This window comes from Marmota monax, unplaced genomic scaffold (assembly GCF_021218885.2).
Source record: "Marmota monax isolate L192 unplaced genomic scaffold, Marmota_monax_Labrador192_F-V1.1 WCK01_AAM20220418_F8-fsc00040, whole genome shotgun sequence".
In the NCBI taxonomy this organism is placed as follows: Eukaryota; Metazoa; Chordata; class Mammalia; order Rodentia; family Sciuridae; genus Marmota; species Marmota monax.
In genome coordinates, this window is record NW_026692782.1 from 4,784,267 (window position 1) to 4,797,277 (window position 13,011).

The following is a 13,011-nucleotide window of genomic DNA, read 5'->3' on the forward strand; positions in this document are numbered from 1 at the left end:
CAATCAGAGCACATTTGTAAAAATCTAAGAAATTAATATTTCTATAATCCTGGCAGCTATAAGGGTCAGGTTTTACTTGGATTACACCAGTTTTGTCACAGGTTTTCTTTTTGCATTTTGGTATATAAAGCAGGACAAAACTCAGGCAATGTGTCTTTTAAGTATGCTAATATATTTGTCTACTTAGTAGCATGTAACTTCATGATGACTCTGAATCTAATTAATCTGTTTTACATTTTGATGAGCTATCTTTGTTAATATGTGTGTGTGTGTACGTTCATATATATATACTAGCATATTTCTGTTATTAGTGTTCTCTCTCACTTTCAAAGTGAACTGGCATAAAATACATAAGAGTTTATGTCAAAAAAATGCTGGTTTAAAGTAGTAAATATTGGAAATTTGATTTTCTTATTTTTTGTGGCCTTAGATCCATTGAAAATGTTTCAAAGTTTTCCTTATTGGAGATAGTCCATCTGCTTCACTGGAAGATTAGTAGTTCAAATGAATTGTAATTTATAAGTTTAAATCAACCACCTATTTATCATATCAAAATTGTAAAACTCATTGAGGGGGTAAAATTATGATCTAATATGGTATAAGAATAAATGGTTTTCATATTCTAACTATATATTTAGGTTTTTTTAAAAAAATAAAAATGATGTTTCCATCATAGGAAAAAAAAAGTTCAGGAAAAAAAGAAACGTTTCTAATTTTCTAGAACTCACATTCTAATGTTTAAGTATTTAGTGAGGAATGTGACCATACTTATAAATTACTAACTAAACATTTATCTTTAGGAATATACCATATACTGTGCTATATATTATACAAATAGAAATAAATATCTCTTTCTGACCATTCCCACTAAACTGTGTTCTACAAGACTGAGTTTAAGAGATGCTTATACAACAATGAAAGTCAAGAGAACCAAAACATTCCAAACAGAGGATATGGCAGTGTAGTTTTGAATGTATCCAGTGATAATCTACACACATGCACACACACATGAGATGGAAGATATGTCATCTCCTCCAGTTTAGGAGAAGACTTCATATTGATGGCATATTTAAGTTGAGTCTTAAAATGAAACAATGAAGAAAAGGGATTCCAGTTGATATTAAAAGGCAGTGTGTAAAAAAGGTGAAACAGCATTAAATTGAGTGGTAATAGCTACGTGGAATGAAAAGATCTTGAAAAATATGAATGAAAACTTTGGAGAATGAAAATAGAAAGTTGTTAGTGATGAGATGATATAGGGTCTTGTACACCGTATAAGTGCTCCCAATGATTGAATGTGAGCATAGCATCACATAGTAATGCTGTACTACACCGCTGAAAACACTACACTTTCCAAAATGAGGCATGTTTAAATGGTAGTTTCCTTAAAACAGGATATGAATCCATAAGTTTTAATCAGTTCCTATGGCAATACCAGTTCCAGGACAGCAGAACACATACCTGGTTTCTTCTACAGATGTCACTAGTATGTAGCCTGGAATACAGTGGCACTTCACCTGTGTATGTCTTAAGGCTTATTGGTAAAACACATGCGTGCATTTGTGGGTGACAGTGTGCATATTTCACAGGACAGTACATCCCTCTGTGTGATGAAGATGGTTACTACAAGCCGACACAATGCCACGGCAGTGTTGGGCAGTGCTGGTGTGTGGACAGATATGGAAATGAAGTCATAGGATCCAGAATAAATGGTGTTGCAGACTGTGGTAAGGAGAAAGGTTATTTTAATAATTACCAAGCACAATAGTCAATACTGAGATCCTCATTAATTTGTCTAAGCACTTAATGAAGACCTGTCCTATGCAGACAGGTTAACTGCTATTTGACATAGATTATTTAGGAAAAGATAAAGAGTATACAATGAAAGTAATCTCATTTAATCCTTAAATTCCTCTTCTACATTAATTTATTCTGTATCATTTTTAGTAGTTGTTGGTTTTCTATCCTGTCCAATATGATTAGATTTCAGTGAGACATAGTACTCAATAACTATCTTATTTAATTTTAACATGTGGAGAATATTTCTTTATAATATGTAAGTTAAAGTGTTAGTACTACTAATTACTTCAGTTATTTGTGTTGCCAGTGGTGGATAAAATGTCATTTTTTTGTGAATGAAAATTATATGAAGATGAATTAAAATTAAATTTTAATTAATTAAATTAATTTTAATTTAAATTTAATTTAAAATTAAAATTTAAAATAAAATTTTAATTTAATTTAAAATTAAATTTTAATTAACCTTCATTAATTTTAATTCATAAGTTTGTTCACTAACAAAAATTATGTTGGAATCATGGACTTGTGAGATTTCTTAGCATGCTATGATTAAGAATATGCAGGAAATGGGAAAATAGAAACATTTTCTTCATATAAGATGGAAATTTCAGTATGTGTTGATTTCAACCAGTTCATAAACAATGAATTTTATTAATCGGATTTGTTATAATTAGATACGAAAGAATTATAAGAATTAATATTCAGAAGAGGTAAAAATGAAGACACACTGGCATTTGAGAAGCTGAAAAGTGAATACATACTGAGATATAAATGAGCATTATTACCTCCAGAAAAATTATTAGCTATTTCTAAAATATTTTTTAAAAATACTTTTAATAAATATTTCTTTTGTCAAAGTAACAAATTCCCTCCAACTTAGTGGCTCAATCTACAGAAATTTGTCATGTTGCCAATCTGTCACTAGTAGATCTCCGGTCTGTCTCACTAAGCTGAACATCACAGTATCAGCAGGGTGGTGCTCTTTTTGAGACTCTTGAAAACCAGTCTCCTGTCTTTCCTGCCTTCTAGAAGTCACACACATTCCTTATCTCATGGAGACTTACCTCCAAATTAAAACTAACTTTGCATCTCTTTGTCCATCCTTCTGTAATCATATCTCCTTTTGATTCCATCTGGGAAAGGTTTATTGATTTTAAGGACCCAACTGACAGTTGGGGTCTTCATGTATAAACTGGGAAAATCTTCCCCATTTCAAGTTATAAGGACCTAATCGCATTTGCAAAGTTTCCATTTAAGTTATCATTTATAGGTTCTAGGGATCATGAAGTAAATATTTGGGGGAGGGGAACAATTATTATGCAACCACACTTATAGAAGAAATTTTAAGCACTTTAAGATTCAGTATGTCATGTGAACTTCTATAAAAACCGGACTGAGATGAAAATTACTGAACTAGAAATCTTAGTATAGCATACCTCAACAATAATTTTGCTATTAGCACACAAATTTAAAAAATGATACAGTCTAACATGTAACAGTTTATCAAATAACTGATTTATTTCTCATCTTCATTAAAGTGATGATCAAATTAAAAATTTATTAATTTTCCTATTTTTCATTAGTATTTTATCTCTTGTATATATATCACCCCAATACTCAGTCAAAATAAATATAATGCTTACTTATTTTTAGCTATAGATTTTGAGATCTCCGGAGATTTTGCAAGTGGAGATTTTAATGACTGGACTGATGATGAAGAAGATGAAGATGACATCATCACTGATAAAGATGAAATTGAAGATGATGACGAAGATGAAGGGGATGATGATGATGATGGAGATGATCATGATGGATACATTTGATTAATGGCAGCTGAGGTCAATAAATTCTACATTTGTAATATTGACAAAGTGATTGCCTATGGAGAATTACCTTGTTGCCCCAAAACAAAATTATTTCAAACCTCATATATATTTTGTATAATTATTTCAAATATGGCACGAAAAGTCATAGAAATTTATGTTTAAATAAGAATTATTTACTTTAAGTTTTTGTATGTCTTAGAGAAAAAGAGAACATATATGCAGTATAGCCAGACAAAGGAAAGTGGTGGAGAGCTACTAAAATAAATTCTGAATAAGAACAAATTTTGCAAATGTTCCATAAAAAAATAACAACGAACGAGTGCGTGGGATGATGAGTGTTTTGTTTTCTGAAAGCCCAGCTTAAATTTACATCTTATAGTGACCTGATCCCCAAGGATTTTATAAAATTATGCATGATCCAGATCTTTCCAAAGTAGCATCAGGGTAACAGAGAGACCACATGGTAAAACAAAGTGACAATTGTAGAATCTTATTAAAGTGTTTATGTTAACATTTTTAATTATGAAGTTATTCTGGATATGATAGGATATTTTATAAAATAGCAAGTATGGAAAACCACAGATTCTTGAATGTTAGAAATTTAGTTGTCCTTTCTAATTTTTATTTTAAACTGAATGGCAGTCTTACACATATATATATATTTTTAATATTCTTAAGCAGCATGACTTTTAGATTTCTGTCTTTCTGACCAGCAATTTAGGGTACAGAATTTAGGAAGACAAAAGGAAATATTCATTTTAACCATATTTTCACTAAAAGTTTTTCATTTGCCCCCAAGGTCAAATTTGAAATTCTTAATTCTAATTTTATGTTCTATTTTAGATAAATATTCGCATTTACTCTTAGAATTATGCCATTTTTGTTCATAGTGCTGAAGCTTAGAGAACGTATTGTATGGTGCCTTGCAAAAATAGAAATAGAAAGGATTAGCATGCATACCAATGTAGGATATTAGGCAATATTTAAGCACACCTAATTAACAAATTAATACCAGTAAAGGTACTGCTGCTGGAATGAAGAAAATGGAATATGTTTCTTTCTTTTTTTCTATTGTTACATAATTACCATGTGGACTGGTTTATAATAATTGTGTGGAGTGGCATTTAAGATTTAACTGTAACAAAAATTACTTTAATTGCTATATTTAAGTTAGCATGTTAATTAATTGTGTAGACATTTTGGCACACCGTCACTTTTAAGTATATCAGACCAATGGTTTTGTGCCCATAATAAAAAAGGAAAAATCCTGTTGAATATTACACATTGATATCTTTAATTTCAACAGTGGGTTAACTGTTTTCCTGGTATATTATTCATTGAAAGCAAAATTGGTGGATTCTTTCCATTTAATTTATACACTAAATAAAAACTTTAATGTTGAACTTACATAATATTTAAAGTATAATGCATTTTCTTTTCTACTGTTTATGTATAGTTTACAAAATAAAGAATCTTGTAACCAAATCAACTGTTTCCTAATGATTTTTCTGGAGTATACATGGTAGCATGAAGGATCCATAATCTATTCCCTGATTTTTAAAATGAACATATCACAAATTAGCTTGGGAAGTTTTCTGTGGTTTTTGAATTTCAAAACCAGAGCTCTTGACATCTTGAATATTGTTTTTCAATGTATGCCCAAAGTGATTTTTATTGTTGGTTTGTCTTAATTTGTTACATTTGTCATATATTGCAAAGTAAATAATTTTCTTTGTTAAAGCAATATTTTTAAACCCATTTTTTGTGGTATCAAACAATATATTTAGCTACATTTCTAGCATTTTCAAGAGTGTCAGATAGCCTTGTCTCTTTTACAAATATATAGGCATAACAAAATACAACTGTGGATTGGTTGAGAAAAGATCAAAACAACAATTCTACCCACACATTTAACAAATTAATTCAAAATAACAGACATGGTGCTCTTGAAGTTAAACTATTTTCTAAATTGTCTCCTTTTAGACTCTCAGGAAAGCAACTAATTCAACAGAAAATATTAAACTAAAACATTAACATGAATGAACTTTATATACATCATTTTTATGTACAAAATATACTTGTATGTATGCATATAAAAATTCTATTTGTGATGAACTTTAGATCTCATGATCATACTTCATTTTAAATATTTTGCCTCAACATAATTGTACTTTTATATTTTTCATAAAAGTATAACTACTGGGCATCTGTAGTAAGCTAGTCACGCTTCTCAACACTAGAGATTCATCAGTGAACCAATAGTCTTGCAGTTAATATTCTAGTTTGAAGTACAGACAATAAGTCTATTTCCATTTCACACCACAACATAGTTGATGCTCCAGTAGAATAAATCCAACAGACTTTTTTTCCCCCTAGATTTAATTTAAATAGAACAAGATATTTTGAATCCAATTAAAACTCCTTAATACTAATCCAAAATCCTAAGGGAGAATTTTTAATTAAAAAATTTAACTACCCTAATATTTTGTTCTTCTTTAAGTTGATTCTGATTAATAGGCATGAAACCATGCTAAGGTGAGATATCAAGCAACATTATTCCAGTGTTATTTTGGAAAAGACACATGCAAGTCAAAAACTGCAGGATATTCAGGATCACAACAAATTAAAAATTAACACTGATGAAAATAGTAGAAAAGAAAAAATATCAATTGATTCTGATATATCACAAATCTAGTAGATAAAGTTATAAATGCTTTCTTATTTTTTATAGACAGCACAAACATTTACATATGCTGCAGAATGCCATTTGGAGAATTAAGCTTAAAATAAACATAAAGCATTTTAATATTGATCAAAATGATATGCAATCTAAGGCAAACCATGTTTCTGCCAATCATTTAATAAAATAATATCCAAGAATCCATAACCAAGAATATCTTAATTAATTAGTAAGACAAATATTAAGAGGGTATGCATTTTTTATATTAACCTAAAGAAGATATGAAAATAACTCATAAACATTGATCCTGTTTAATTAAAGCAGTGGCTCATTTAAAGCCAGTTTAGAATATTGCAAAAATAAACAACTGATTCATAACAAATATTTTGATGAATTGTTTATATGAAATCAATGCCTCAGCTACATGCAGCAGGTCATTCAGGACCTTGTACACAGATCACTTTTTGAGATGCCTAATAACAGAAGAAAACATGTAGAACCAAACCAAACCAAACAGAACCTCTAAAGAAAGTGAGTTTATTTTGCCTGTTATATACTCACACATTTACACACATGATTAGTCCATTTTTTTTCTTGCAGTTAAGAAAAAATGACTGAATTGACTCACATTTATTTCTCTTATCTCTTGTTCAGTATGAATAAAAAGACCTGGACTGTATCACAGGTTTTTCAATTGAAATAAAAGGAAAAAAACATGAGTCTAGCATATTTAAGTGCATGAAGATGTAAATAGCTGATGATGATGTGAATTCCCTGCAGTTTATTCTTTTCAACATTGTTTTAAACATAATAGTTGACACTGAGGTGAATATAATGGAAGAAGACATTTTCATTCCTTCTAGTACACATTTTTTATACTAAACAATATTAGCTTTTTACTCATCTTTAAAATATTTCATGAATTATAGCTTGAATTCATAAAATCTTTATCAATATTTGAGTCAATTTACACCTCAAAGAGAGCATCTTAAGCATTAACTCTGTACAGGGTATATGTCATCCCTCCTGGGGCAAGGCAATTTGAAAAAATCTTTCTGTATAATCTTTGTTTTCTCTGCTCAGTTGTGTATAATTTGTTCTATCTTTGTGGAATTTCTCTGTGTCCTTATACAAATCTTAGCTAGCAAAATTAGGATAAATCAATACATAATAAAACATGATTTAAAGTGACATAGTAAAAAGCTGTAGGTGAAAAATCTAGTTGAAAACAATAAGAAAAAAATTAGTAAATTTATATAATTATACCCATATTCACTAGTTCAAAGGCATCCTTTAGGGTTTATTTTTAATATATTTGTAATGGTAAGTCACCTTCTTGATATTTAGAAACATAAACAAACACACACTTGGGTTTACAGTCTTGCCATGTCATGCATTTCTCACTTGTTGAATGCAGTTTAATATATTCATCCTATAGGATTTCTGTGAAGGTTATATGTGATACAAATTCAAATCAAGAGCTTCTCTGTCACATATTAGGTGGGCACTGTTAATTTTTTCAAGTCTTTAAAATAGGTTAGTAAAAGTAGTCTTACTGAAGTTTGTAAGACATACTTCCAAAATTATCTTTTTTCCAGTTTTGTTTATCCAAATAAATTACTTAGCTTATAATACCCTTATATAACAAAAAAAGTGTCATAAATAGTGCTTGCATCATAAGATCAGTCTGAAGATAAAAAGAATTAAGTCATGGTGTCTGGAACACAGTAAATACCAAATAATTGCAATTTGTATTGCTACATATAGAAGTGTGGTATTCAAAATCACATTAAGATATGAAAAAATTAATTCCAAACTTGAAAGTCTTAGTGTTAGATTTACCAAGGATTTCTCAATTGTTAATAAGTATATTTCAAACTAATATTTGCCACCAGTTGTGTAATTTTGCCATATGTATTGTACATTGAATGGGACATGGATTAAATACACACAGTGATCTAATAGCTGTGTACTTTTTCTCTTGCATTTAAGATAAAGATTTGCAGAAATCACTGGCACTAATACCCATGTCCCCTCTCCTTCCTTGGCATATGAGGCAACATCCTTTTTTTCCCTAATCAGGTTGAGGTCTTACAACTAGTTCTAACCAACTCTCAGCTGAAGTAACTTGTGTGTTGACTGGCAGGGCAGATCACAACCACCAGTTTATATACAGTTGGGATTAGTGACAAGCTATGTGTTTAACCTGTTTTCCCAGTTCCATTTCATATAGTCATGCTACTTCCATATTTAAAATTGCTATCATTACATAAACCTTATTCCTTATTCTTATGTCACATACAACATGTTTTGAAAGTCAAATTTCTCCAAAGTGAAGCACTGGCACTAGTTAATATACTTATTTTTTTTTTGGGGGGGGGGGGTGGCGGTGCTAGGGATTGAACCCAGAGCCTTATGCATGCAAGGCAAGCACTCTACAAACTGAGCTATATCCCCAAACCCCAATATACTTATTAATGGAAGGAATTTACATAGCAGTATAGGAACAGCAGTTTCTGGAGCCAAATCATTGAACTCAGTCTTGTATTGCTTTCTGACATTGTACAAACTCTCAACTTACTTTACTTCAATTTATTCATTTAAAAAATAAAAACTAGAGTTGAGATTTATTTTACAACTTCATGGTGGAGGTTCAAAGATAATCCTAATAAAATATCTACCTCAAAAACTTAGCTATAGTATTAAAAAAAACACTAAGGAAAAAGAGTATGCATAGTGGTAAAAAACTTTGGCATACAGTTTGACTCCTGGGTCTTGATATTGGCTCTGTGGCTTACAGACGTTAGGCAAGTTACTTCTCATCTTTGTGGATCAGTTGCTTCATCAGTAAAAGAGATAAGATATTAATTCCTATCTCACTGGTTCAGTAAGACTATGGGAATTAACACACACACACAAAAAATAATAATAATAATAATAAAACACTTAAACAGTACCTGGCTACTTAATAAGCACTAATAGTAACTATTAAGAAAAGAAGAAGAAGAAAAGAAAAATCTATGAACCACTATACATAGAATCATCACATTTTTCTTTTCAAATGAGAATACAGAGAGTACTATCTTGGTTTCTTTATAGGAAAACTATTCCAGGTAAATTAGATGACCTCTAAAAATCACCAGGGACATCAATGTAGAAACCAAAGTACAAACTCAGCACCAACTCCTTCCTTCCTTCCTTCCTTCCTTCCTTCCTTCCTCCCCCTCTTTCTAAATTTTGTATGTGTGATTTGGGGGATGGAACCTAGGGCCTCACCACTAGAACACAAACACTCTAGTGTTGAGATGCACCCCCAGGCATCTCAGTACTGTATCATGTTAACTATCTTTTATTCTCTCACAAAAGTTCTCTCTTAAAAATGTACTTTTTATTGAAGGGATAAACTTTCAGACATTGATTATCTATAGTTTAAGATATCCTTTCCAAACGAATAGGTGTTTATAAAAATTTCTTAATATAATCTTCCCGTATCAGTAATTCTTGGTGTGTTTTCAATTGGGTTGTCAAATAATGCTAACTTTCATGAGAGTTTTTTAGCCCCTTTGAAGGTAAGATTTAGAAGTGCCTGCATTGAAATAAAAACAATAATTAGATTCTGTAAATCTGTTTTAGAATTTAGCAGAGGTTGCACTAGAGTGTCATTTTGAATTTAGACTAAAAAACATAAATTTTGCAGAAAACTTTAAAAATAATTTAACATTTTGTGGGAGGAGAAAAAAGTAGAGATAGAACCAATAGGGGACAGACAGATGAGAATGAGGTTAAGTGTATTATTCTATAAAATGGGGTTGTGATGTGCTGACCCCCACATGCTTTCTTTTTCAAGAAGCAAGTTACCTGCAGCTCTGTCTGGCTTAAATAGACAGGATGTGTCACATTCCTCAGCAAACTACTTGTTATCTGCAGGAGAGATGCAGGCTCCAAATATTGTCAATAAGAGGAACTGAAGTTATCCTGGAGGGGGAGACTTTTATGATCCTTTTCATACATCAAATCCCAAAATTCACGAAGATAAGAATAATTCCTCCTAACCATAAATTCTGTAAGGATTTATAGTTAACAATCCAATTAGAACTGGTCAGCATGAGCCAAAGTGACCTAGAGGGGTCATGGTAGTGGGGATTTGAAAGTCTGATGTCACCCTGCTGTCAGTCAAAAGGCAAGAGGCAGACCTGGGTAGGACTCTCTGGTAACTTCTCTGGGATCCCCAATAAAATTGGAATGCAGGAGATGCACACTGTCTTCTTTCGTGGGGACCCACGCTCTCCATTGAGATTGTCCCCTTTCTCTCTTCCCTGTGCCTTTAATAAATCCATTCCGTTTACTCTGAGCAACATGTCCTTAATCTTTCTGACTTGATTGCAAGAATAGGGCCTTGAATGGGGGGTTGAAGCAAGGGGTCTTTGCACTGCCTTCATTTCCCAGAGCGCCCCAGCCCTGTAACTGAACTGTGAGAAGTATGGAGCATACACTTTAAATCTTTGAGCAACCTCAAAAAAAATGTAAGTCCATGACATTAATCATTTTACACTTGTAAAGAAATTGAAAACTTTTATTTTATCATATGAATAAATATTAGTATGGAAGTCTGCCATTATTGTTATGCTAATTCTGAGTTTAACTTAGCCAGATACAATTTTTTATATGTCATGTAAATATTTAACATTTTTTCTCTTTTAGGATAATGCATTCCAGGTGTTCATCATTTTCACTCTAAACAAGAGACACTTTTTCTGAACTAATTTAACCATCTAGAGAAAGACAGATAGGAGATAAGGGGAAAATACCCATTACTATAGGATAAATTTGTGGAGAAATGAACAGATAGAAACCTTTAAATTGCACCTCACTTTGTTCTTATAAATCAAAATGACATCAATAAATTATATATATGGTAATGGTAAATTATTTGTCAGGGTTGGTTCAGGCAGCCCTGTAAATCATAGACTTGGAGGCTATTGGCTTATGAATCGAAATATATATTTGAAAGACCTCAGATTTAATAAGAGGAGTAGTGAGTATCCCTGTCACTCTTGGTTCAGTTTCTGAAATGTGTGATTATTTGAATAAAATTTTGTTTTCATGTGAATGTTTAGTCTTATCTTTCACTGGGGTTCCTTAAAAGGGCCACTATTTGAAGTAAAACTGCCTCTTGATTATTTAAAGTTAGGTGAAGTACATGAGAATTAATGAGGTTAAGGAGGCTTTAGGTTAATAACCATATATGCCTGATATTGAATACTTTTAAAATATTCCAGGCTTACAAAGGCATTTTTAAATTAATTCACTCAGGCTTCTAGGCAGGTGAGAATAAAATGATCACTTGCCTATGAAAAGAATCTGATCATTTACCCAGGATTCTATTTCAAATTAGCTTTACAAGACCTTGCTCTTCTTTTTGTCAACTAAATATTCATTTGTGCTTTGATCCCATTTAAAGGAATAGCAAAGCACTGGGTATCAAATAAGCCTAGCAAATATCCCTTAGGAATGTTCAATGGGTACCAAATTACTGTGAACAGTTTCTATTTGTGCCTATGATTATCCCTATTAGGAAGTGACTTTGTAACTGGTCTTAGCTACATAATGATACATTCTCTAGTTTGATGACAGGAACATTTGCAGTTCAAAATTTTGCAAGGTGGAAACACAGCACATATAGCCATTCGGTTATATTCTTCTCTGTGTGGCTACCATGTGAGTCCCTTTTATGCCAGGAAAGACATTGTCATGTTTTATCAGCAAAAACAACTTCCCTCTGCCCTTGCAGTGCCTCAGGCGGATTAATTTTAACACTGGACTTTGATGGGTCCATTCAAAGAGCTGTTCATTTAAAACATGGTCTTGGATGTGCTGTAAGGGAGATCTGTTAAACATTTATAAATATCACAGCTTCTATTTTAATTCCTCATGCTAATGAGAGAAAATGACAAATAATAAAGCCCAAAATGAAAATTAAATTTATATAATAGATGTCACACACTATTGCTGTAGTATTTAGTTAAAAATACAGCATCTCTATTAATCCCTTTCAAAGACATTGCTAGGGCATTATCCAGGCCTGCACTGTTACAGATGTGACTATCCATGGGATTCTAATGCTTCAAGCCAAATTGTGTTTTTCCCTTCTCTTATATTCATATTTCTGACTTTTTGGGAAACAAATGACCTATTAAAGGAGAGAGGTCACATGTCGGTCCATTTTACACTTGTCAGTGTCCAGACAAGTGTAGCATACATGATCGATCTAGGGAAATTTCACTGAATTTTCATGAGTCTTTCAATCCTAGAAACCCAATAACATATATCTTCAAACAAATAGCCATATAAATGAAACTATCCATGTAAAAATAAACCTCTGAAGAGTATGTCTTAGTAGGGAGAAAAACTAAGGAATTGAATGAATAGTGACATCTCATCCCCTAAAGATGAAAAGAAAGCAGCTGAGTCTCTGAGGTCAGAGATGAACAGCAAACAAAAGTAAGGTTGTGACTAACCCAAAAAGTCTGCTCCCTAGACTTAGTAGAAATACCTGCACAGCACTAAGAGCTACTGAAATAAAATCAGCCATCGGATCAAGTTACATACCAAAGGACAACCTTTTGCCCCCTTTTCAACTTTAGCCAAAACCTTTGTCATAACCTTCCCCAAAATATATACAAAGTCACCCTTTATGGTGACGTG

General features: G+C 31.9%; 1 protein-coding gene across 2 annotated transcripts in view; it reads left to right on the forward strand.

Moving 5' to 3' along the window:
* Spock3 (SPARC (osteonectin), cwcv and kazal like domains proteoglycan 3) overlaps positions 1 to 5,111 on the forward strand; it is a 433,106-nt gene extending 427,995 nt beyond the window's left edge. For both annotated transcript variants that reach the window (XM_058580375.1, XM_046447791.2), the window contains exons 10-11: positions 1,590 to 1,727; positions 3,454 to 5,111. In XM_058580375.1, coding sequence (XP_058436358.1) covers positions 1,590 to 1,727; positions 3,454 to 3,623 — 308 coding nt within the window. In that variant the 3' untranslated portion in view covers positions 3,624 to 5,111. The remainder of the gene's footprint in view (positions 1 to 1,589; positions 1,728 to 3,453) is intronic.
* The last annotated feature ends 7,900 nt before the right edge of the window (positions 5,112 to 13,011 follow it).